This window comes from Rhinolophus sinicus, chromosome 14, assembly GCF_057876585.1.
Source record: "Rhinolophus sinicus isolate RSI-liver-muscle chromosome 14, RSI-T2T, whole genome shotgun sequence".
NCBI lineage: Eukaryota > Metazoa > Chordata > Mammalia > Chiroptera > Rhinolophidae > Rhinolophus > Rhinolophus sinicus.
The window spans coordinates 131,800,001-131,827,333 of NC_142514.1; the positions used below are offsets into that span (position 1 = coordinate 131,800,001).

Genomic DNA, 27,333 nt, shown 5'->3' on the forward strand with positions numbered 1-27,333 from the left:
TAAACACATATTTCTCTTTTTCACTTAATTTATTAACAGTGACATTGGTTAATAATATTATGTAAGTTTCAAGTATACAATTCTAAAATGCATCATCTATATATTGCATTGTATGCTCAACACCCAAAGTCTAGTCTCTTTCCTTCACCATATTATCTGACCCCCTTGTTTATTCATTTGTTGCTTTCTGTTTTATATCTCACATCTGAGTGAAATCATATGGTTCTTTTCCTTTTCTATCTGACTTATTTTGTTTAGCATGATACTCTCAAGATTCATCGCGTTGTCACAAATGGCAGTATTTTATATTTTATTCTTTCTTATGACTGAGTAGTATTCCATTGTATATATGTACCACATCTTTTTCTAATCACATATCAAAGCGCACTTAGGTTGTCTCCACATTTTGGCTACCGTGAATAATGCTGCAATAAACATAGGGATATATATAAAAACTATTTTATATTGCGAGAGCTCATTGTTTAAAGAATAAAAGCTATTTTGTATATATGTATTTGTGTACATGTTTACATAGGCATTGAAAAAGGTATCAGAGAATACACAACAAATAAAGAAATCAGGACAGAGCTCTTTCACTTTTTATTTTATATACTACTGTATTATTTAATTTTTCCCAGTTAGTATACATTACATTTGAATTTCACCATTTTCTTCTGAATTATTATTATTTTTTTTTGCCAGAATTTATTTTAGGTCGTGAGTGCTAGTTGTTCTAAATCTTTACATGTAGAAAAACACAGCAGTTTTACTCTCAGTCTTCCTCAAACTAATGATAATTTAGATACGAATAAAACTGTCGATTCAAAGTAAATTTCACCTCAGTATTTCAAAAACATTCCTTCATTGTTTTCTTGAATAGAATTTTGCTAATTAGATATCCAATGTTAATTTGATTTTTCAGGTTGTCTTTCTACTCTGGTAGTTTTTAGAATTTTCTTTGTATTGCTGATGTTTCACAGTATGTTTCTAGTTGTGCTTCTTTATTTCATTTGTTGTATTATTCTGCTAGAATTTAGTGAGCTCTTTTCATCTAAAATATCACATCATTTCAGTTCTAGAAAATTAAAGAATTGCATCTCCTCTGATCCTGGGAAGTCTCCCGAAAATTCCACTAGAACAGTTTTTTACTCGGGGGTCTGTGGATAGAATTCAGGGGAGTCGATGAACTTGGATGAAAAACAATATCATTTTTATTTTTACTAACCTTTGACTGAAATATCATATTTTTCACCATTTGAATGTAGGTAAGAAACTATAGTAGTATTGACAGCATCTGTGACATGATCACCGGTAGAAATTACTGATGTTTTTGTATTTTATATGTGTGTGTGTGTATATATATATATATATATATATATATATATATATAAATAAATGTGTACACATTTTAAGAAAGGAAAAGCTTTATTAAAGTTGTAATACTCAATATATACTGATAACGAAAGATGAATACAAGTCACGTTTGACTTCTACATTTACAAGAGGTGCTCAAACTGGTTACCATTAGTGCACACACGCACATGCACACAGACACACAAACACACACACACATTTATTTATTTATTTATTTATTTATTTATTTATTTATTTATTTATTTATTTATTTTTTTATGGATAAATGTTTCCACAATTTTGGGGTAGATACCCAGAGAGGGATTGCTGGGTCATATGGTAACTCTGTTCTTAATTTTTAGAGGCATCTCCATACTGTTTCCATAGTGGCTGTACCAGTTTACAATCCCACCAGCAGTATGTGAGGGTGCCTTTTTCTCCACAACCTCTCCAACACTTGTTATTTCTTGTCTTGTTGATAAAAACCATTGTAATAGGTGTAAGGTGGTACTGGTTATGGTTTTGATTTTCATTTCCCCAATAGGTTGAGAAGTTGAGCATCTTTTCATGTATCTAGTGGCCATTTTTATGTCTTCTTGGGAGAAGTATCTGTTCATATCCTCTGCCCATTTTTTAACTGGATTATTTGTTTTTGTTGTTGTTCAATATGAGTTCTTTGTACTTTTTGGATATTAACCCCTTATCAAAGGTATTGTTTCTAAATATCTGCTCCTATTTGGTTGGTTCCCTTTTTCTTTTGTTGATGGTTTCTCACGTATTTTTTTTTAATGCTATGTAAGTGCCTGGCACTATTCTAGGAACTGAGAATACACTCTAGTGATGAGCAGGACAGAAGAGTCTCTACCTTCTGGAGCTTACACTATAGTGAGAGTCACAATAAATAAATAAATAAACAAACAAACAAACAAATAGATTAAGTTCAGATTATGTTAAATGATATGAAGAAAATAACAGGTAGATAAATGGGGAGTGGTATAGAGTAGTGGTGAAGAGAGGAGTTTATTGATGGTCAGGGCAGGTTCCTTTGGGATGGTAACATTTCATCTGACTTCTAAAGAATAACAAGGGTGTAAAAATCCTATAGGTAAATATAAAAGCAAACATAAAGCTCCAAAGGCAGAAATAAACTTGACAGTGAACCTCTATTTTTGGAGGACCATAAGGGGGACATGATGACTGAAGCCTAAGGAGGGAGAAGGAGAGTAAAAGACAAATGGATGAGAATCAAGTGTGGTTTAAAGAAGTTATAATAGAGGCTAACACTTACTGAGCACTTGGTGTATAACAGGCTTATCCACATTTATTCGGCCCTTATAGTTTACCATGTTAAGTGTTTTATGAGAATTATCTTACAGACTGTTCACAATAGCAGTTCTTAAACATTTTGGTCTCAAGATCCCGTTTTACTCAAAATTAATGAAGAACCCTATATTGCTTATATGCATTATATCTATCAACATGTATCATATTAGGAATTAAAACTGAGAACTTTAAAAATGTATTAATGTATAAATAACAATAGTAAAACTATTACATGTTAACGCAAGTAACTTTTTATTAGAAATATCTACATGTTTCAAAACAAAAAAAGTTAACAAGAAAACTGTCATTGTTTTACATATTTCAAATCTATTCTATGCCTGGATTAACATACATCTAGTCTCTCTTCATCCTGTGTTTAATCTGTTGTGCATGTTGTTTTAGTCATAGTGAATGAAGACCATGTAGCTCCTTCACAGATATATGAATGGAAAAAGGCAAAATGTTTTCATAGCCTTTTCAGGTAATTGTGGCTATTCTACTCTGATGTTACACTAAAACCTGACAAGTGGTTGTTTTTTAAAGATTGGTTGTACTATGGTATCTGAAACCATATCAACTCACTTTCTATACTACGTTACACTAAAATTCATTTGTCTATCTTACAGTGTAAATGAACCTTTTACTCATGCATGGGTTTGTAATATGTATTGATTAGTTGGAAAATATTGCTTCACTGAGTTATACAGAGTATCCAAACGTTGACATCAAAAATTCTTTTTTTGTCAATATTAACAGCCGTCCCAGGCTTGGGAAACTATTATGGACATGGTGGCAGATGCAAGGTTTCCAAATTCTGATATTGACTTGAAAACTCAAATTTTACAATTTTAAAAAATTACCATCAGTTGTTTTATTGAAGAAACAAGCTCACTCATTAATTTTCAGGTTGCTAAATACTCAAGACTGAATAATCATAGTTTGTATGACAGTCATACTCTCAAGTAAAAATGGTATTCAATGAAAATGTGGTTAGTTTATCTTGCAATTCAAATGACTGCACAAATTTTTTTTTCTTGAGAAAACATATGCAATATGCAGAAGTGCTTTAGACATACCTCTCATTATTTCATCACACAGAATATTATAACATTTTGGACTCAAAGTTCAAGATATTATGAAATTAATGATTTTACTACTTCATAAAGATATTCCTAAGTGAAACTGACTTTTCTTCATTGTAAATGTATGTTTATACTGAAGAATTCAGTGATTACTATTACACTTTGGTGCCTTTGCCTTGATTTGTGTGAAGGAAAATTGTACTCAATATCGCTTTTTCACCATCCATGCAAATGTAAACACAGTGAAAAGGACAACATCTTATTATGAAAATGTTTTTGAGTACTACTAGTTTATAACTAACCCCAAAGCTATTGTTATTTCCTTTTTTTCTTTCTTTTTTTTTGTTGTTTTGTTTATTTGTTTGTTTGTTTGCAAAGAAACTGTAGTTCAGAGAACTTAAGAGAATTATTCAGATCACAAGCCAGGACATGGTACAGCTAGGATCTAAACACAGCAGGAATAAATCCAGAGATTGCTTTTTTTGTTTTCTTAATACATTTGAAGAGAGTGGCACCTTATTGCTGATAGCAAGTTCCCATTTCCAATCCCCCTTGGCCTAGTCAAGATTGGCAGAGGTAGGCATATGGGTTGATGGCTTGTTATGTCAAAGTCACAATTGGTTATTCCCAAGTTACTGTTTCAAAGGAGAGTTATTTTTAAGGGATATAAGTTTATGGTTGTAGCAAGTGAGCACCTACAGTACTGACAAGAAATAGTAGAAGGGAATAATAAGTGTACTTTGCCAGAATTTTTTTAAAAGCCTAGGAATCCTCCTTAACAAACAAAAATCCTCATGGTTCAGTAAAGAGTGAAAATAATAAGATTGTTTTGTTCAACAGTTTGTGGTTTTCAAAAGGTTTAGAGTAGAAAGAAGAAGACGATCTAAATTGCTGATTTGAGAGAAAATTACACTTTTGAAACACAATGAATCAAAAGAAATGATCTATGAAGTGATCATTCTCAGATGTTGGCATTTTGCAATATCCTGGACAATAAGAAATGAGGAAATTAGTTAGGACACAGGCAGTGAGAATAGAAATAAAGAAATAAAAGCAAGAGGTACCCAAGAGATAGAATCAACAGAACTTGGCAAATGATGGATGAGAGGACCCAGGGAGAAGAAGAGCCAAAGATAAGTTTGAAATATTATGCCATGCCCACACTGTTCCTGTGTATGTAGCATATTTCCCCAAGTAGACAATAAGGTCCTTGACAAAAATGACTATGGTTTTTTTTTTTTTATTTTCTTTTGTTCACAGAATTTCACATAATTTTAAGTAATAGTAAGTACTCAAATAAATAAATACAGAATTAATTAGGTGATTCAACCTCTCTGGCATTAAAACCAAATAACCTCTCATAGCCTCCTTCATCTACCCTTCCTTGTTAGTTCATTCATACAAATTATTTCAAGTATTATTCAGTTTAGTTTAATCCAGCAAATATTCACTGAACATTTGCTGTTATCAGGAATCAGACTGAGAGCTAGAAATACAGTTGCAAATATAGTGCGGCCCCTGCCCCCCAGGTGCTAAGAATCTAGAGGAAGAGAGACACATATACAAATAACTTTATGGTCTTAGTCACGTTATGAATGTAGTCATGTGGAATCGTGGAGGAAAGAGCAGTCACATCTGCCTGAAGCAGCTGGAGAGAATATTACTGATAACATTTGAGATAAATTTGATGTTTGAATAGGAATTTGACAAAAGAAGAGGAGAAGCGTTCCAGGCAGAAGAACCAGTTCTGTTCAGTTCATTCAAGAGTTTATTCAATTCTTTTCATGTGTAGGTGCTCCATGATTCTGGCTTAGAAAGTGAGTAACTCAGTTTTAATGTTTTGGATTGATGCTCACAGTAGAATAAGGGAGATAAGCACATAAACAAGTACCATATAATGTGCTTGTGCAACAATAAACCGGTGAACCGGGCAGCGAGTAATATAGAGAAAAGTGAAGGGGAAAGTGAGCACCTATTCTGGGTCAGGAACTTTCCTTTACGTGCTGCCCATGGGTATACAAGGCCACACAAAAGAAAATACAAGTTAGTTGAATAGTGAGCAGTTTACAAAATGAGACCCTCAGACCGTATCTCTGGCTTGCAAATATATTTCCTTTAGTCCTCACAATGTTGATCTGTGTGGCAGCCATAGAATATACCTCATGAACTGCCAACTGCCAACAGGGAGCATAATTGACTAAGAGCATATATAATTTTCCAACATTTAAAAATTGATATTTTTTAAATCAAATTAAAAAAAAAAAATTTATTTCTAGATTCCCTCAGGGGGAAAAGAAAACAATCTCCCCAAATTAGGCTCCCATTCTAGAGTGTCCACTGTTCATAAGAGCTGAGTAGCATCTCTTCCCTTTAGATGAGATGTATGCTCCATCTCCACTTCTCTCTATTTTATTACCACCATGAAGACTAGTTTCCATTTAACCACACTCATGTTCTCCGGGGCACACATCATCCTCCTATATATAATATCATGTCTGCCTTCATAGCATTTGAGTTTGAGAACCATTATTTTGAGCACATTCTACCATGAAGATAAAGTGAGTCTGGCCTGGAAGCCGGAAGAACAATGGGGAAAACTAATGAAGTTCTAAGCTGGGGCAGTGATAATAATTGTAAAGAAGAGCTGGATGGATTTGAGGGATATTTTGTGGGTAGAGTCAACAAGATATGATGTTTAATAAAATGTAAACACCAACGGGCAGGCAGGAGTCAAGGATGTCAGGTTTCTTGATGTGGTAACTGGCTGGTACATGCACTTCCCCATTTCTTACTTATATGCCCAAACTATTCTAAACAGATATCTATTTGAATCCTTCATATACCAGGAAGTTTTCAGAGAACACGAGCAGAGAAATCCTTGTAAATAGGAGGCTTAATGGGGTTATGAGAGAGAGACTCCATTGTTACCAACTTACATTGGAAAAATGACTAAGAAGTTGAGACTATGTTGGGAGCTGTTGACAAGTATATATTAACTTCTAATGACATTTCAGTTAAATACCATTTCAGGGGAAATTGTATAGTTGGAGTGTCACTGACAACATTCCGAATCAGATCTTAAGAATTCATAGCTCAAATATTATATTTGATCCCAAATTGTTCTCCTTGCTTTTTGACTCAATCCACCCATCCTAGTCTCAATTCAGCCTGCACACTGTCCTTGAATTAATCACGATAAAACGTCACATTTATCAAGTCATTCCTTATTAAGAAAACCTAGTTTCTCCAAGGAAGACATACTCGTAAGTCTGGCACTCATAAAATGTTCACATGTACCCTCAAAGAGTTGTTGTGGGGATTAAAGGAAATAACTGCCTGGCATGTATTCCTGATATTTCTGCAATTACCCAACTATTTTCTTGCCAGTATCTTAACTATTCTTAAGGAGGGATTTGTAAGGTCTAGCACAGTGCCTGGCATGTAGGAAACACTCAATGAGTGTTTACTATTATCACTATTCTTTCTCAAGACCTCAGTCGGTTTTCTGTGACTCTACTGACATCAACAGAGCTCTCAAACTTAAAAGAATCTAAACTGAATTCCTGACATACTTCTCCCAAACTGGGTTCCTTACCCCCATCCTAGTCCTCTCACATATGGCAGCCCTGTTCAGCTATGCATCATTGTTGATGTTTCTTTCCTTCACACACTTTAACCATTTGTAGGTTCTGTCAGTTCTACCTCCAAATCATGTCTCAACTTTTGCCATCCCCACTGCCACCAAGCCGACCAGCTGCCATCAATTTCTGACCTGGACTGCTACAACTGGTGTCCCTGTTCCCCGCTTTGGCTCTCTCCAATAAGTTTTAAACAGCAACAAGTGTAATCTTAAATATAATCAGATCATTTTACTTCCCTGCTTGAAATCTTCATGACCCCAAAACTTTACAGTTTGTTACTTGCCTCCAGTGTCTGAACCCTGGTGATCTCTCTAACCTCATTTATCCCCTCCTTTCCTTGTCCCTCTGTAGCTATTCTGCTCTCATTTTAGTTCTTGAACAAGTCAAGTCCTTTCTTCTTTTAAGGGCTTGGCACAACTTGTTCCTCTACCTGGAACTCCCTTAACTGCAACACTGCATTACATCCTACCCCCATTTCATCACTACTCTATGTCTTTCCTCAATTTCACTGAACATTTTGGCCATTTTTTCTTCTTCTCCATCTTTTTTGTCTCTTTGTATCTTCCAAGGAAACACCAGTGTTAACTACATAGTATTATGACTTGATCACCACTTTAATACAGCCACATGACTTTTATTACACTCACCTGACTACCAGCGAATGCTTCTTCATCTCTGAAATTCTGAACCCTGAAATCCCACAGTCTCTACCGCCTGCTGTCCCCTCTTTCACCCCGTTTCCCATAAATCTATACTTTGACCTTGTTATCGTCTCAGTCTTTCTGCCTACTTCTATTCTTCCACTCTATGAGCATCCTCCTTGCTTCTCTTTCTTTCCTATTTTTCTGATTTATATTATTAATTCTGTTGAAAATCAGCCCCATTTGGTTTTTTAACCTTAGCCCTAGAGCAACCAAACCTTCCCCTTTCAAGATTACTAAGCCCTGTGGGAGAAAAATCCCATAATCACGTGCATGGTGTCTCACCCTTACTGATCCCAACATGTTTCTCTTCCTCACTCAACCCTTTACTGCTTTTCTTAAGTCTCCAAATTTATTTTAGACTTTCCCTTCTGATGTCCTGACATCTAAATGTATAAAGCAAATACATGTTATCAGTCAAGAACTCCGTCAGCTTTTTTCTCTACCTTTAAATGACCCTATAACTTCTTCCACCTTGAAACAACACTTTATCTATAGGAACTTGGTCATTCATATCTCAGATAGAAGAGTATTACTCGATTTACCCAAGGCTGAGGTACGCTCTCCAAAAACAGTTTTTTATTTTTTATTTTGTTAGACCAGTTTTACAAGAATAATACATGTGTATGTGTTTATAGTAAGATATATCTATAAGGAAAAATTAAAGATGACAAAAGTATTAGGTTGGTGCAAAAGTAATTGCGATTTTTTTCAGTTATTTTTAACCTTTTAAACTGCAATTACTTTTGCACCAATATAATGTAAAGATCTGTAATTCTGCTATCCATTGAGAATCACTAATAACATATTGGTGGATGCATACTTCCATTTTTTTCTATGCATATATATTACAAAGTAATCAAAATTTAAACCCTCTATTGTATTCTACTTTTTTTACCTAAAGATGTATTGTAAAGATCTTTTCATCTCATATTACCATTGTATTCCTTGAAGCGGCTATAGCTACCACATATATTTAACCAGTACCTATCGTAGGACTCAAAGAATCTGAACTCTAGGCACTATTCTCACTTCTTTTTCTTCAGGATTTTGCTTCCCATTCACTCTCCATCTCTTTTGTACCTTCAATCTTCCTTTCCAAATGCTTCTTCCCTTTAGCCTGTAGACATGCTTGAATGCCATCCCCACCATCCTCTAAAATCTTTCCCCTACTCTGCCTCCTTCTCATCAGACACTATCACGTATCTCCCCTAAGAATAAAAGTCCTTTATGAAAGCAGTAATCTACCTTTACTGTATCACCCTTTACTTCTTCTGAGTTATTTGGCACACTCTAATCTGGCATTCTATTTCCACATGTTTGTAGAAACTGATTCCTCTCCACAATCCTCCATCCCCGTTGAACACTTTCCTATGAATTACTAATCCTACAGTCCTACTAAACCTACAGTTACCAATCCCCGAATGCAGATCTCCTGATGGCTCCTCTACTCAGCAGCTTCCAGAAAAATACAACTTAATATAACAAACGATGGGACATTCTAAATGCAATTCCTAAAAGTTATAATTAAATAAAAACAGTCGTCTTTTATTTCTAGACTGAGAACTGTTTCCAGTTGTAAGCTGTTTTTTGTTTTGGTTTGTTTTGTTTTTAATATTAGAAACATAATACTGCAACAATGCTTTGGACACAAATCTTTGCGCACATCTCTGATTATTTCTTTAGGATAAATTTTTAGAAATGACACATTGAACAATATTTTAAATGAGTGACTTAACTTCCAAAAATCAAAGAAATTATTTGTCAACAGAACGTTCTACAAATAATGCATATGATTATAATATATCTTTATTTTCCTCTTCTTTTTTATAACCTCATTTTGGGGACAATTTTCATTTGGAGAACAACATTTTAATGAAAGGGAAACTTTGCTGAGGATATTGAATATATATTTGCAAGCATCAATTGAATGGCAAAGTGTCTTTCCTTTCTGCTGATTCTTTTTCTGAGAGAAGTGGAGTGTGGTGCATAAAAAAAGGAAGTACCATTTGGCTAGGCAATGGACTTGTGTTCTTGGGTGAGAGTCAGCAAATGTGGAGGACTGGGCACTAGGAGAAAGAATTGTCCATGCCAGCTACATTCATCAGTCATGGAACCTGCCCAGCACCAAGGGAACAGCAGCCCGCCCAGAGCTGAGTATGGGGCTGGCCTCACCAGCATGGTAACTCGCATGTTCCATCAACTACGTCAAGTGTCAACACTTGGTTAATTAGTCACAATTTTCAGGATGTAAGGGTGTCAGCCAGGGGTCTGCCTGTTCACATCCAGAGACTGCTGCTCAGAGAAGAGAAGTTCAGGGGTCTGCCCCTGCAGCTGGCTGGCTCTGGGATGATTGTCAGGGGACTGGAGTGATTCAGTCATGGGGAACAGCAGGCAATAATTTCACTGCAGCTTTTTATCTGTCCTTCTCTCCACTGAATGCTGCTGGCTGGTAGCGAAGACCTGAAAGGGAAGGCTGGGAGAGAATAATAGGGTATTTGGGAAAGCACTTTAAATAATTTCCTTAGCTGAATTCAGATGAACCTTTTCTAAAGAACCACAGTGACTGGCCAGGCCCAGCTGACAAGCTGGTTATAGTTGAAACACAAAAGCTTTTGGATCCTTGGGCCCGGAAACACAGGTCCAGTTATACTCTATCTCTACCTACCCTTTTTCATTGTGGACTCCTTGATCCATTTATTCTCCTCCTCAGAGTGGATTTGAGGACAGGGGAATGTGTATTAGTATTAGCGACCATATTAGCGACCATATGTGTATTAGCAACCATATTTTCCAACAATTCTAAAAACAGTGGTTAAATGTTGCTACATTGTCATCAAAACCATTATTTCAAAGATCTATTGATTCACAGAATAAGTTTTAAAACTGCAACAGGAATCTATTTCCCCATATAATGGTTTCTAAAGCATTCCTTTTTCTCTGTTGGCCAAAGCAGGTTTCCTACAAACCTAGTCAGAGAACTAAAAGAATCCTTTAAAGTCATCCAGTTTAACCTCTCAATAGATGCTTGGATCCCGTATGTCCAGTGACTAGCCAGCTGCCCATTTAGCGAAGGGCCTTCCCTCCCCAAACAGCCTGTCTCATCATTCATCTTTCACCTAAGCCACAATTTGAATACTTAGGCTTTCCATTTTATTCTTATAGCCACACAGAACAAAATAGCTTTTACCTCTATATTCAATCCCTTAACACATGTGGACTTTTATTGTGTCCTTTCTGAGTCTTCCCTTTACAGCTTGAATATTGTCAGGAAGTTTGCTTGTCCATTCATTCATTCATCAAATATTTTTTGAACAATACTATGTGCCAAACTAGGCACCCAAGAAAAAAAATGAACACAGTTCCTGCCTTCTGCAGGTTCAGTTTGAAGGATAGATTCATAAACATGTAACTTCAAAATAACACAGTGCATGACGTAGCTAAGAGTATATATCTACAAAAACTCAAAAGAGGAGTGACTTACTCAGAAAAGAAGAGTTGGAGTTATCATTTAATACTTCCTGGAACAGATGCCATCTGAGCCCCATCTTAGAAAATGGGAAGAAATGGACCAGTTAAGGGGAAGATGGGAAGTTTCTGGTAGAGAAAATAGCATCAATAAAGGCCAAGAGACAAGTTAGAGTATGGATTATGCAGGAAAGAGCCAGTGGTTCAGTTCAGTGTTCCTGGGAGTGAAACTACAAAACTGGAAATAAAGAAAATAAATTAAGTGCTAGATCATGAATATCTCCGTCAAATGACAAAGTGTTAAGTGCTCTCTCCAAAAATGTTGACATTCTTAGGAGAAAGCATGTGAGTATCTCCCAGTCTCTGCTTTCCTCCTTCCGCATTAATCAAGAAATTATTATCCCTGAAGTGCAAACTCTAGTAAGATCAATATACTCCGGTTGATGTACTTGGAGCTAAACCTAAATTACACTGAAGATACTCATCTCCCCATCCCTTCCTCCCCAAATCCCTAGATCTTAGAGAAACAGCCGGATAAGTCACCTAAATGCTGTCATGGTGGCTATCCACATGACAATATAATTGAGATTATAAAATGAAAATGTACTAATCACCAGACACAAGACTCCCATTGCCTTTTCTGTTCTGTCTTGGATTCTGTGAAGGCAGAAATCGTCCGGTCTTAATCCCTGTAGCTTTAGCTTTAAGACAGTCACATAGAAGATACTCATCCAATACCGATGCTGTCATTAGGTGGCAATAGGTACTTAAAACCAAAAACGGATTTATATATACACTATTCTGAAGAACCTCATGCTAGAGACTCATCTAATTCTCCTTGCTTTCTTCATTCCAGCCTGATTGTCTGTTTCTTGGACGTGGCAAACCCTTTCTCACCTCAGAGATTTCACATAAATTCTGTCCTCTGCTTGGAACATTCTCTCCTCTCCAACTCTCATCCTGATCCCCTTAAAAGTAACTAACTGCTATCCACCTTCAGGAAAAGTCCCCGTGTTGGGTTCTCCTGTGAGCTATTCCTGCAGTCTGTCCTTCTTCCTACGCCTTAGAAATTGACGTAGTCACTGCCGTAGCTCCGGGGCTTAGTCTAGAGCTGGTACAGAGCTGCTGTTTAATAAATATTAAATTCATGATTACATGACTGCTACTAAGCAATATCTCTGATCTATGAACGTTGGAAATTTTCAAAGAACAAACAATTCGAGAGATGTTAGAAGTATAAAGATATGGGCTTTTGTTGCTGTGGTTGAATTATTAATTTAAACCTTTCAACTTAAATGTACAATTGTGAAAAGAACCCTCTGGAATTTAGAGTTTTATTACTTCAATCCATAAAAATTGTTAAACGTTACCTTGACATTTGCGGTATTATAACTGTCAAGTTATAACTAACCTTATTTTGACATTGAACTTTTTTTGACTAATTGAGTGCCCTAATTTTTTTTTTCTGCATTAACTACTAAGTTCTTACTCATCATCTTTTTTTACCCAAGAGCAGAACTTAATCAAGTGATCATAAATTTAGTAAGCTATATTTGCCTTAAGAGTATATAGAGAAATTAAAGGTGTGACAGGGGACTGTTTAAATAGAGGATGATATATGACCTTGAGGAAATATTATTTAGTCATTTAAAATGGGTAGTTATAAAGACTAGTTCGCTATATGGAAACATCTTAAAATATAATGCAAATTAGAAAAGAAAATCAGAACATAACATGGAAATATAATGTAGCTATGGAGATGGAGATTAAGAGAACATGTAAATAAGGAATATGTTAAACAAGATGGTTTGTGAATTTTGGAGAGACTTAATTGTCTTACAAATTTCAAAAAGTTAGATGTACATTAGATGTCAATTACTGTTATCTGCAGGAATAAGTATGAAAGCTTTAGTAGAATATAAACTATTAAAAGTTACATGCTGCAGCAGTAATGCATTTGTTTTCTATATGCACTGCAAATTAAAACCTATTTATTACAGGAACGCATCTTAGATTTATTATGACTCTAGAAGGGACTCTCACATCTGAGGTCAAATTTCCTGGTTACATAGGAACACATTTATGTGATGAATAAACAGTATTTAAACAACCATGTTGAAAATAAAAAGAAAACACCCAAATTTCATTACACTACCCAAATCAAATATTTTATGTAACTTGCTTCCTTCCATTTTTTTTGTATATTTTTTTTTATAATTGACACTAATGATTTTTTGTACTTCTTCATATTATACAATTTCTAAGCTTTTATTTCCTCCTTTGTAATGATCATTTTAATTGCTCTATAAGGGTAGCATTTCTTAAAAGCAAAAATATAAGGCCCTTTGAATAAGCAAACATTTAAGGCCTCTTGAATTCTTGCAATGCAGGGACAAGCTTGAGTGTTTTTCCTGACCTTCCTTTGCCTGCTGACAGTGCACTTTATAGCTTTGCATACAGACTGTTATCACCTGATTTCCATTTGAGTAGTAAGATGATAACGCAAGGGGAACTAGGCTTAGGTGACAGACACATCATTTAATGTCTATTTATTGTTTCTACAGGGGAATTCTGGACTGGGATTCAGTATTGCTGGAGGGACAGATAATCCCCATATTGGAGATGATCCTGGCATATTTATTACGAAGATTATACCAGGAGGTGCTGCAGCGGAGGATGGCAGACTCAGGTAACGATCTGAAAAGGTAGAATTATTTGTAAAGTAAATCTGCCACATCCATGAGACACATTTGTACCTTTGGAGAATAATACTTCTACAAACGTTCTGCACTTGAAAGAAAAGCCTGTCAAAGCAAGGTTTCTATAATGACTGCAGATCGCTTATTATTTATTCAGTTTCAAACAGTATTTGTGTTTGTTGTCAGTTACAACATTCAACCATGGGCCAGGGACTGTGAGGAGGGGATGCAGATATATCTTTTGTTTCATTGGGCCTTCAGTCTGATTAGAAAGAAGAATCCTATGAGCTGATGAGCAAAGAATAAAATATATAGGAAATAATATATTTTAAATAATGTTAGCAAATGATGTGATATTATAGACACTGTGGGTTTTTATAGATTCAGCAACCATTTATAAGGGTTTTACATAGGAGTGTGGACAGCAGCTAAAAAACTATTCCACAGGAAGATTCCATTTTGAGTCTTAGAAAATAATTAAGATTTCACTAACCCCGCAAGTCTGAATGAGAACTTGGAGGGAGAAAGAACAAGTTGTCCTAACAAAGAGGGAAACACACTTGACTTGTTTCCCTCTTTTGGTGGATGAAGACCACCAAGCAAAATTAAATAGGTGATTGGAGTAGAGCCAAGTACTGCTCAGGCTAGAGGAGTAGCTGCTTGAGTCAGGGCACCCCTATTTAAAGAACTAAAGATTTTGGAGGGAATTAAGAGTCACCTAAATGCGGCAATTAGTAAGTAAGATAAAATTCTATCAGAGATCAAAACAGTAACTAAAAGACATTGCGGATTAGAACAATTGGGAGAGATTTTCCTGGGGACAAAAACATGTCCTCATGTTATTTTATCACTTCTATTAAATTGTTCATCCTCTCAGACCAACTGGTTATATATAGCAGTGGACCAATAAATTCTTGCCAAATGAATGAATGCCTTTTTCAATGAATGAATGAATGAATGAATGAATGAATGAATGAATGAATGAAATAATAAAAGGAAGGAGGAGAGTAAATTAATGAGTAGGGGGAGGAGGGGTATGACAAAGTCCTCTAGGTAAGAATAACTTGCATGGAGCTACAGTGAGGACTGTGACTTAAATAGCCAAAATGTGAGCTTTGTAGCCTTCTCTCAGTCTGTTTTTTCATCAATCATGAAGAAGCTAGCTTACTGTTTTTCTTATAAAGCAGCCAAGGGCACTTTTGTTCCCTACCCAATTGTTCTGATGCAGCGATTACTTTTGACAGCTGCATCTTTGCAGCTTATGGAGGAGAATCACAATTTTTTTTCAGGTACATCTGCATCTCCTATCAACAGGAAAAGAACTGAATCACACTTCCTCAGGAACGACATGCTTGTTAAATTATTATTATTCAATTTATTAGGGTGACAATAGTACAGTTACATAGGTTCCAAATGCACAATTCTATAATACATCAACCACATATTTTTTGACAATAGAATTTTGAAGCTAAATTGACGGAATTAATTTCTGAGTGATGATATAGCCATGCTACAGAAGGATTTGAAATAGATGCTGTGTGACTCTATGAGCCATGGTGGGGACTGGAGAAGCTCCAGTTTTGAAAGTTTAGAAATAGAGCTGTTAGAGGACAATTCAGAAATTGATGGGCCACAATCGTATTTCCTACCACTCCCCACCTAGAAGTTGAACAACTTCCATTTCTTAACCAAAGTCTGGCTTTATGCTTGAGGTAGAATGGATTTTATGTTACATGCTTATTCTATAATTAAAAATGAAAAGTGACATCTCTGACAGTGCCACCATTCTTTGCCCACAAGCATGGGTGGCAACAGTGTGCCTGCAGAGGTAAAAGGAAGTTCTGCTGTGCTGGAAGCAGCGTTCATTGGTTGTAAAGACAATAAACATAATGATAGCCTATATTTATTAAGCTTTTATTATGTGTGGGGCATCATGCTAAAGTAGATGATAGATAGATAGATAGATAGATAGATAGATAGATAGATAGATAGATAGATAGATAGATAGATAGATGATAGATAGATAGACAGACAGATGTGAATAAAATGTAGGTAAACACATACACACAAGCTTCTGTATACTGACAGTATGGACTATTATTATGGCCATAATAAGATGGACTCAGGAAATTAAGGTTTAAAGACGTTAAGAAGATCACCCAGCTAGCTTTGATTACATCCAGAAACTAATCCTCAATGTCACTTACATACGCTCTAAACTCTCATTCAATAGTAGAACCCCCTATATTGCGTGGTCTCTGCCTAAAAACTCCCACAGATAAAGTTTTCACAATGTTAAGGAGCAACTCTAAACATTACCAAACTTTGTTCTTTTTCTACTGAACCACAGCTTTCTTTATCTAACCTCTACCCCCTGATCTATGTTGTACCTTCTGGGAGCCAGAACCACGGCTTATGACTATGTATGTGAATATTCCCTCCTATGTTTGTGCAATGAACAGCCTGAAAAAACTCTACATGGTGGTCCTAACTGGAGCAACCAAATATGCCTGTTCCCCAATCCACATTACAGCCTTTTCCCTGTGTGAAGACAGCTATTGGGTGGGTTTCCACTTCATTTTGATAGATTCTTGCCACCACTGCTGAGATTATTTCCCACCTTACTGCTTCTTGTCATAAACTTGAATGCCATGGGGACACCTAAGAGTTCAAAAGTAACAATCTATTGAAAATATGGCAGCATGAGAATAGATATAGGTTTTTTTTTAGAATTCGGCAATTTATCTAATTTAAAGCATACATTTTACAGATGAGGAAACTGAGGCTCAGATGAGTGACTGATCCTGAGGCATGAATCTTTTGGGGCTCTGCTTTACCTAGAATCCAAATCTCTTGACCCAAGTAATCAATATTCTAAGGTAGTGTTAAAAGGGACTATCTACCCACACCCACCTAAAGAGTCTTTTTCTCAGTGTAATAGGAACACTGTTTGATGCTGGACCAACAAACTATGAGGAGTAATTTTTATCTCACCATTAGTCTTTTTGAATGGGGGAGCAGCGCAATCAGCTCTGGAAATATAGTTTCTAATGTCTGTATACTAGCATAATTAGTCTTCGAAACATTGAACTTTTTTAGTAACTATTGTCTCATCTGTAAAATGGTGAGACTAGCATTTACTCCATTCAGTTGTTCTGAGGATTCAGTGAGATAACCTAAGTCCCTAGCTGTGTCAGGCAGATAGTAGGTGCTCAATAAATTTTAGAAGTGTTTTCCCCTTTTTCTTACCTGCCCTCTCTACCTCTTGGGAGTCTTTCTTCTGTTTCTCTTTTTCTCTATGCTGGCTTGTTATCTTTTCTCTCATTCCTTCCACGTTTCTTTCAGTCTCTTCATCCTCTGTGTGTTTCGCTAAGTTTCCTGTTCAGATCGTTTACATCTCTTTTTCTCTTGGTCATAACATGGGATTAAAACCCACTTAAAAATAGGTATACTACTAAGAAATGTTCTATGTTTCTATTCTTAAGTTTATAATTCATTCAACTGAATCTGCTATGTTTTCCTCGTTTAAAAAATAAGCCCACACACTAAACATAGTTTTCTTTTACTTGACAAATTCTTTGGTCTTTCCTGTGAGTTGAGACTTGTAAAAAATTTTAAATATATCCTTTCCATGATAAATTATATTTTTGACAATTAAATAATACTAAAATTTACAGAATAAGCTAAAGCCCAGAAAAGTGAGGTGACGGTTCTGCTCCAAGGAGAGTAGTAATCTGCACTCTACATTAGTGGAAATGTAGCAATCAGATCAATAATAACAGCCAAGACCAATGTAATGCTTCAAAATGCCAAGTACCTTTCTAGCATGAACTCATTTAAAGTATGCAGTGACTTGATGAGACCCATGCTTTCATTACCCCCATTTTGCAGGCAAGAAAATTGACGAACAGGAAGATTACATAAATTGCACAAGATTGTACTGCCAGTAAATGTTGGAGCCAGAATTTGAACCCAGGCAGTCTGGCTCTTCTGTGTATGTCTTTAAGTTCTAAGTTATACTGCTGACAGAGATGAGATGAGAGGTGACGTTCTTCCTAATTAGGTCAGGCTCCAAACTGAGCTCAGACCTCAGTGATTGCTAGAGAATGGTAATGTACGAGAAAGCGCACACTATTTGGAGTCAGAGGACCTGGGTTTCAAATTCTGCTTTCTAGGTATTTGACCTGGGGCCTCTTTTTAAGCTCTCTGTGTTCCAGTTCCCTCATTGGTAAATTGGAGATAGGAGTGTATATTGCAAGAAGCTGTGGTAAGAATTAAATAAAATAATGGTGTGTATAAGGGATTTGTGTAAAATTCGAAGACCCTCAACACAAATCAAGTCTACAGAGCCAACCAATTAACTGAATGTTGAACTTGAGCTCCAAGTCTATGACAGCCAGGAAGGAACAATTATGCTAGGCAGAATTCTAGGATGATCCCCAGTGACCTACATCCTCATATAAGTCCTCCCCCTTAAGTGTGGGCAGGACCTGTGAGTATGATGGCATATCACTCCTGTGATAATATTACTTTATATGACAAAAGAGATTCACAGATGGCATTGAGTTCTCTAATCAGTTAACTTTGAGTTAATCAAAAGGGAGATTTCCTGTCTTGGCTTGACCTAATCCATTGAGCACTTTGAAGGCAAAGAGATTGTCTTGTTGGCCTGGACAGAGCAAACTACCCTGTTGTGAGAAGACCTATGGAAACGGCCACATGGCAAGGACGTGAGGGCAGCCTGTGGGAGCTGACAGTAGTCCCCAGTCCACAGCTAGCATGATGGGAGCTGTCAGTCATACAGCTGAATTCTTCCAAAAGCCACATAGCTTGGAGGAGGACTCCACGCTCCCAAAAGGAATGCAGTTCAGGTGACACCTTGATTGCAGCCTTGTGGGAGCTAGAGTAGAGGACTCCACTAAGCTGAGCTCAGACTCCTGACCCACTGAAACTCTGCGATAATACATATATGTTGTTTGAAGCTGTTAAATTTGTGGTAATTTGTCACACAGCAATAAAAAACTACTGTATTTTGCAATGTATAATGTGCTCCCCTGTCTAATGCACACCCATGTTTTTGGCCCAAATTTGCAGTGAAAAAATATTTTGTTTTAATTTTTTAATTCAAATTTTTATTTGTTTACATTTAGGTACCTGTTTTTTATATAATAAAGGAATTTTACCATTGATTTTTTTAACATAGAATGGTACAAGAAATTTTATGTAACAAATAATTGCAAAACACAGAACACATACAAGTTACAAGAAATTTTATGTACTGGTAATAAGTTTATGATATTTGCACATCATAGAAGGCCAAGAACTCTTTGTCGTTGCAAGTTTGATGTAAGTTCAAGAAAACCGATTATCATATTGCAGTGTATTGTTTTTCAACTCATAAGCATAAATAAAAACATTAAAAACATTTATATAGATATGGAATTAGTCCTACCCATGTATAATGTGCATCCTTATTTTTCCCTCACAAATTTGGGCAAAAAAGCGTGTATTATACATGGCAAACTACGGTAATTCAGGCACTCTGGAATTCTGGACCCTGAAATTCACTTATGGCTGGGCTGGAGACTGGCTTGCACAATGAGGCTTTGGCCAGCACTACCAACCTCTAAACTTCAGAAACACTGATCAGGCATCTCATGGCTGGTCTCAGCCCCATTATATATCTGGAAGCAAGAGGCAAAAGGCAATCAGAAAAAAAGGGGTGGGCAAGGTCAGAAATAGGAGAGAAACTAGCCCCCCAAGAGGAGGGATAGCAGAGACAGGAATTAGTTGAGTGTGTGGTTATATCTGATGGCTGGAGATGTGAGTCTGAGCTGGAGTTTTAGGGAAAATGGGAGATGAGTGCTATGAGGCAGGCAAGAGAGCATATGGTGGTTTGGATGAGTTTCTATGGACAGTAATCTTTTTCCCATGCAACGTTTTTTAAAGTATAACCCCTTATATATGTCTGTTTATGGATATAATAATTGTGTTTTTTGAATAGGTATAAAATGCAGACGAGTAGACAAAAATTACATATAACATAACCCATTGATTTTTTTACACTAAATGGAGTTAAAATGCTGATCTGTTGTCAGCATTGTATGTGCTCACACATATATAATTTTGGGTTGTTTACTAAGGCAAACAGTGGTATATTTCTTTGCTTTGCATCTTGCGATTGACAATAATATTGAACTTTTTAAAAATATTACTAGCTGTTTGTAATTTTACTTCTATAGTCATTAAAATTTGATAGCATTATCTATCTATCTATCTATCTATCTATCTATCTATCTATCTATCTATCTATCTAGAACATTTTGGAAAGAGCATTAGCTTTTCTTCCAGAGCAAAATAGAGATATTGCCATGCTTTAAAGAATGATTTTTATTTCAACTTTTGTATCTGAACCATGAAAATACCCTCTGTGTAGCTTCAAGTCCCTGGATTGCTGAGGACCAATAATGATCTGTCATCCTGGAGTAGAGCTATCACATGACAGCCTCCGCTTGGTGATGCCACAATGACATTTTACACAACAGTGCATTTATTAAACCCATCCACAGCACAAAAACAGCATGTAGTAGCAGGCAGAAAAGATGGCTGCTTGCCAGTTTTCTGACAAGTGACACAATTTAATCTCTTAGCCTTCAACACAATCATTTCTACTCCCAGACAAGATGGAAAAAAACAAGTTTTCTCTAAGTCCACTGCTTCATTTGTTCCTTCTGTGTCTGTTTACAGGTAAGATTGGCTTTTTCTTTATAAAAGCCAAAGTAACATAATATGTTGATTTCAAACAAGAATAATATTTATCACACTGAGGTTGGACTACACTGACCTAAGTTGAGAGGTCAAAGACCAATGTTTCAATGACACAACCCCTGAATATAAACTACCACGTTGTCCTTTTGGCTATCGTTTGGCAGTTCACTCTTTTGCTTTTTCATTAAAAAGGGAGCAACTTCCAACCGTCATAGTCTGAAACTTATGTGCAAGCCCCATTTTCCAATAGTTTAAGGGAATAAAAGATTTCCAGTTAGTGAAACAGTGTAAGATACTGCTAAGTTCTTGGAGTACCTCCCCATATTTCCATGAATTTGGATGAGTGCAAAAGAAAACCTCATGAATCACCATGTCCAACCTGTCAATTTCCACACCCAACCGATTATTGCACCAAATGACTATGATTATGCTAAATTTTCCATTCAAAGGTAGAGACTCTCAGTGTCTTCAAGGTCAAGTGAGTTTTTCTTTCATTATTGTTTTTGAGGCTTAAACAGTACATAAGCCCAACTGTTGCTGAGAACAAGATCTTCATGAGATGGGAGACTTCATTTCCATTGCAAATTAAACCAGCACCCAACTGAAGAAAGACTTAGGGTTGGGATCTCAGTGGACACATTCTTATGGATTATTTCCTTCCATCTCTGCCCACGAAAATGAAAAGGAGTGAGAGGGAACAGCCCTCTGTCCTTTCATTTTCTCTGTCAATATTATCAGCTCTAAATGTGCTGACATCCTGCTGTAGACAAGAAAAAAAAAATCACTTAGTAAATGGTTCTGCGGTAACTGGTAATGACAAGTTCCCAACAATTTAGAACTGCACAAGAAAATTATGAAACAAAAAGAATAATTTCAGCTATGCATCTGGTAGAACAGCAAGCAGCTACATACAGTCTTTCATAGCTGGAAAGACATCTCCAAAAGTTTTTCTATTTTGGTCAACTGTTATGTATCTAAAACGATAAATCCCTCTATGGGTTAAATGGAGTAGCTTTATGGCAAACATGCTACTCCCTCACCTTTGATAGAGAAATTGTGCCAAGACTTCTGGATATGAACATGCAGAAGAATTAAGTTGGATCCTACCTCATATCATACACAAAAATTAACTCAATGTGGATCACAGACCTAAATGTAAGAGCTAAAACTCTAAAACTCTTAGTAGAAAACATGGGAGTAAATCTTCAAGACCCTAGATTAGGCATTGATTTCTTTTATTATTAGTTTCAGGTGTTCACAACATGTAATAGTTAGACATTTATCATTTATACCCCTTACGAAGTGATAACCCTCCTCCCCCGATCTATTACCCCTCTGACATTACATACAGCCATTACATTTCCACTGTCTCTATTCCTAATAGGCACTGGTTTCTTGATTTGACACCAAATGCGCAAAAATAAAAGAAAATAACAGATAAATTAGACTGTCAAAATTAAACATTTTTCTACTTCAAAATACACCATCAAAAAAGTAAAAAAAAAAAAAAGAACAGAATAAAATATTTGTAGTAATATATCTGATAAGAGACTTATATCCAGAATATACAAAGAACCTTCATAACTCAACAATAAAAAGACAAATAACATAATTTAAAAATCAGCAAAAGATTGTACATTAGTTTCCTTTTGCTGCTGTAACACATTACTACAAACTTAGTGACTTAAAATACCACCAATTTATTATCTTACAATTCTGGAGGTCAGAAATCCAAAATTGGATGTACTGGAATAAACTTAAGATCTTGACAGGGAGGTTCCAGGGGACCTATGGGAGAATCCATTTCCTTGTCTTTTCCCAGCTTCTTAAAGCACCTGAATTCCTTGGCTCATAACATTTTCCACCTTCTTCAAAGAGCATCAATCCAACCTTTGCTTCTACCATCATATCTTTTCTCTGACGGCAACTCCACTGCCTCCTTCTTATAAGGACTCCTATGATTACATTAGGCTCACCCAGACGATCCAGGATAATCTCCCCACCTCAAGATTCTTAATTTAACCACAACTTTTTGAAAAGTCTCTTTGATCTATCATGTAACATGTTCACAGGTCAGAGATTAGGACTTGGACTTCTTTGGGGACCATTATTCAGCATACCACTGATTTGAGTAGATATGAGCATTTCTTTAAAGAAGATACACAAGTTGCCAATGAGCATATGAAAAGATGTTCAACATCAATATTGATTAGGAAACCACAAAACCAAAACTACAATGAGATATCACTTCACACTGAGTCCAATGGCTATAATAAAAAAGACAGACAACAACAAATGTTAGCCAGGATGTGAAGAAATCATAACCCCCATGCGCTGCTGATAAGAATATAAAATGATGCAGCCACTCTGGAAAACATTTTAGAAAACAATTACTCAAAATTTAAAAGAGTTACCACATGAATGACACTCCTAGGTATATATTCAAAGATAATTGAAAACATATGTCCACACAAAAAACTTGTACATGAATATCCATAGCAACTTTATTTATAGTAACCATAATGTACAAATAATCTAAATGTCCATTCAGAGATGAATGGGTAAATGGTAATATATGCATGCAATGGAATATTATTCTGCCATGAAAAGGAATAAGTATTGATGTAAGCTACATCATAGGTGAACCTTAAAAATAGTGTTCTATGTGAAAACAGCTAGATACAAATGTTCACATATTGTGCAATTTTATTTCTATTAAATGACCAGAATAGAGAAATCCATATAGACAGGAAGTAGATTAGCGGTTGCCAGAGGCTGGTCATGATTATGGGATTTCTTTGGGGCATAATGAAAATGTTCTAAAATAGGATAGTGCTAGTGATTGCACAGCTCTCTGAGTATACTAAAAATCACTGAATTGTACACTTTAAAAAGGGCGGATTTTAAAGTATGTGAATTATATCTCAATAAATCTGTAAAAAAAAATCCTGTCACTTTTTTTCTGGCATAAAATATTCACTCTTGTTTACAAATTTGAGAATGTTTTTTCTAGTTTCAGAAACCACACAAATTCCTCATATTGCTGTTAAGTTATAGACAAAATTCATTAGAACCTCCATGATTTAGGAAAGTTCTTTAATGTGCTCACCAAGTAGACAATGCCTTTACTTTGGGCTCCATTCCTGTATGGTCTAAGACATCTTTAAAGTAGATAAATATCACACTATTCTCCCATTTCCTAGACAAACTAGCAGCTATTTGACCCATGTTCCAGCTGCTAAAATATCAACAATTTATAAAAATGATCTAATGAGTAAATTTTATATTTTCAAAAGCCAAAACAAATCACTGAAGTTCATTAAAATTTAGGAGGATTAATTCAGACTAAGTTTTATAAGGACGAGTTATCCAAATATATTTAAGGAAGAAAAGACTATATTGATTCCTGGCAAAGGAACAAACAGGATTGTTCAGACAGAGATACATGGTTCAATTCATATCCCTTAAAATTGGTTGCATGAGAATGCAAATATTCTGATTTCATCATAGCCCCTGCTTAGAGTATAAGGACCAATTCTTGGCATTATTTGTAGGTCTAGACTCAAACTTCAGTTCAGATTGAAAGTTAACAAGATGCACTGCTCTACTAAGAGTAAGAGAGAGACGTGGAGGGCTCTGCCACTAACTAGTTCTGAGACCTTGAGGTTACACAACCTTTTTAACCTTAGCATCTTTCTCCATAAAATGATTGTGCTAGAGGATTGTTGGGAATTTTGAATTTTAAAATCACATTCTGATCGTTTGACTTTTGTTGACAGTATGAGACACATTTGGGAATGCTACTACCATGGCCAGAAAATCAACCCTTTGTGTTAGTTAAATCTGTAACTCTGATAAGATTCAATCTTCATTACATTCCTACAGCGAAGAACTGATCACAATTTTAAATGCCGATAAGTCATTTGTTATTATTTATTTCTAATAGTCTCCCAAGAAGGTATATTATCATTTTAATATTCTGAAACTATATTTGATATTGATTTTAGCAAATAGCTCTTTGGAAACTAGACGAAAACAAAATGGTTTGGGAGAAGGGGAAATGACCCTCAAATTATCTCCTGATTTCTTGTTCAATGGTAATACCAATTCTATTCAAGAATGGTTTTTCTGAATAGTGATAAATTATACCATTATTTAGAAAGGGCTGATAATGTGGTAAGCTTTGTGCAAGCCTCAGGTCATTGCAAATAGGCTTAATAGTCAGATGCCAAAATCATATATATTAGAGACACTTAATATTCATTCAGCGCTTATGCAGCGTCTGTGGCAACAATAAAATGGAGACTTACATATCATCTCCTGAGTGAAGTTTCATGCTGCTCCATGCAAGCCAGGCAAACTTTACTCACAGATATCCCTCCACCCTCCCACACCCCACACCCACTCACCTCTGTACATTGCACTTTAGTTTCCTAGAGGAAGCTGAGGCTGCAAAGCCAGGTTAGAATTTAGAATTGTTAGAGTTCTGCATCAGCAGATTTCAGTGCAGGGAGAGCTGGCCCCAGTCCTCAGCCACACCCCACCTCTTCCTACTCCTAACTCCTTCCTGCACCATGACGGGCTGGGGGCCATGCATGTAATACTTGCATATCCCTGTCTCATCCACATCCTCTGCAAATTTGGTCCTTTGACCAAATTTGAGCCTCAGGTTGTACATAAAGCTGCTCCATCAACCTTTAGGAATTTGAACTTTAGCAAGAGATCACACAGCCTCTGAAGTGGGATGCAGGAAGGGAATTCCAGAGTATGTCTGTTCTGGGAGGAGGGGAGTAGACCCTAAGGGGTTACCTCCACTAGGTCTTATGGACTCTCCATCAAGTGCTCAGGAATGAACACGAATCCTTTAAAAGTGAATTGGAAGGTACAATACGGGAAATATACTCACTGAGTTTTAAAGGCCCAGTAAAAATATAATGAATATGATATGTATGTTATTGGTAGAGTTCTTGGCTTTTAGGATTTCTCATATTAAATTTTATGGTACTAACTTTTGCCTTCAACCCAATTTACAGAAAATAAGTTTTCCTTTGTCTTAACTCATTTATTTGCTTTAAATGACTTAGTCATTTTCTTGACAACTATATATGAAGAAAGGAAACATGGGAATCTCTAAGCCCCCTTAATATGCCACCAGTCTGTGTGTCTGAAATCTCATGTTATTTCTTCATTATTTCATTCCCTATAACATCTAACATGTCTCTTACCCATAATAGACACTTAGAACTAATAAGAGCTACCATTTATTAAGCTTATTTCCATGAGTTATAGAGGCTCAAGGAGGTTAAGTTACAAGTGACAGGGCCAAAATTCTAACCCAGTCTGTGTGACTCCAAAATCCATGTTCCGCCCACCACAACACATGGCTGCAATATCTTCAGATGAATAACTGAACATGTACTTAAGATTCTATGAACACAGATCCCTTTCAAGGATCCCATATCACAGTGTTAAAAATTAAAAATGCAGGAGCGGCTGGTTAGCTCAGTTGGTTAGCGTGTGGGTGCTCTTAACAACGTTGCCTGTTTGATCCCCACATGAGCCACTGTGAGCGGTGCCCTCCACAACTAGATTGAAACAACTACTTGACTTGGAGCTGATGGGTCCTGGAAAAACACACTTGAAATAAATAAAAATTTTAAAAAAATAGATTAATTTTTTTTAAAATGCAAACGTACCTAAGTGACACTCAAATTCTCTCAGCTTTTCTGGGAAATGACTTATTGTTGTTGAGTGGAGCTCTAGACACTGAGCATCTATATGAAGGACGATAAAGGTTAAATAATTTTATCTTTGTAGGTAATAGACTTCTCTGATTATAAAGTATTGCACGTTCATTGTAGAAAATTTGGGAAATGTAGACATTTATAAAGTAAATTAAAATAATTTGTAATTCCATCACCAAAAGGATTCAGTGCATGTGTTTACATAGTTGAACTCTTTAATTCTGTCTTTTTCATTTAATATTACAACATAGGCTTTGCCTTCCATAAAAAATAATTTGCATATGTTAGTTTAAATAGCTGCATAGTTTCATGTTCTGTAAGTGTAACATAACTTTTACCTGTTTTTTGAACATTTAAGTTGTTTATTACATTGTAATGAATAACTTTGTGGGAAGAGATTTAAAAATCTGACAGATACTAGAAAAAGAAAACAGATTAACTATCTGCAGATCAGTTGTTACTCACACATTTCTGGATTTGAAATGTTTGAAAACTGGCTCCAGTACTCCTTATTAGTTTTCTGTTTTGTTTTGTTCTGTTTTGTTTTGATTTAA

The 27,333-nt window shown here is 36.0% G+C and overlaps 1 protein-coding gene across 27 annotated transcripts in view; it reads left to right on the forward strand.

Annotated features, from left to right (window-relative positions):
• DLG2 (discs large MAGUK scaffold protein 2) overlaps positions 1 to 27,333 on the forward strand; it is a 1,894,072-nt gene that overhangs the window by 1,311,647 nt on the left and 555,092 nt on the right. For all 27 annotated transcript variants that reach the window (XM_088791538.1, XM_088791536.1, XM_074335659.2 and 24 more), the window contains one exon: positions 14,133 to 14,257. In XM_088791538.1, the coding sequence (XP_088647664.1) occupies positions 14,133 to 14,257 (125 nt within the window). The remainder of the gene's footprint in view (positions 1 to 14,132; positions 14,258 to 27,333) is intronic.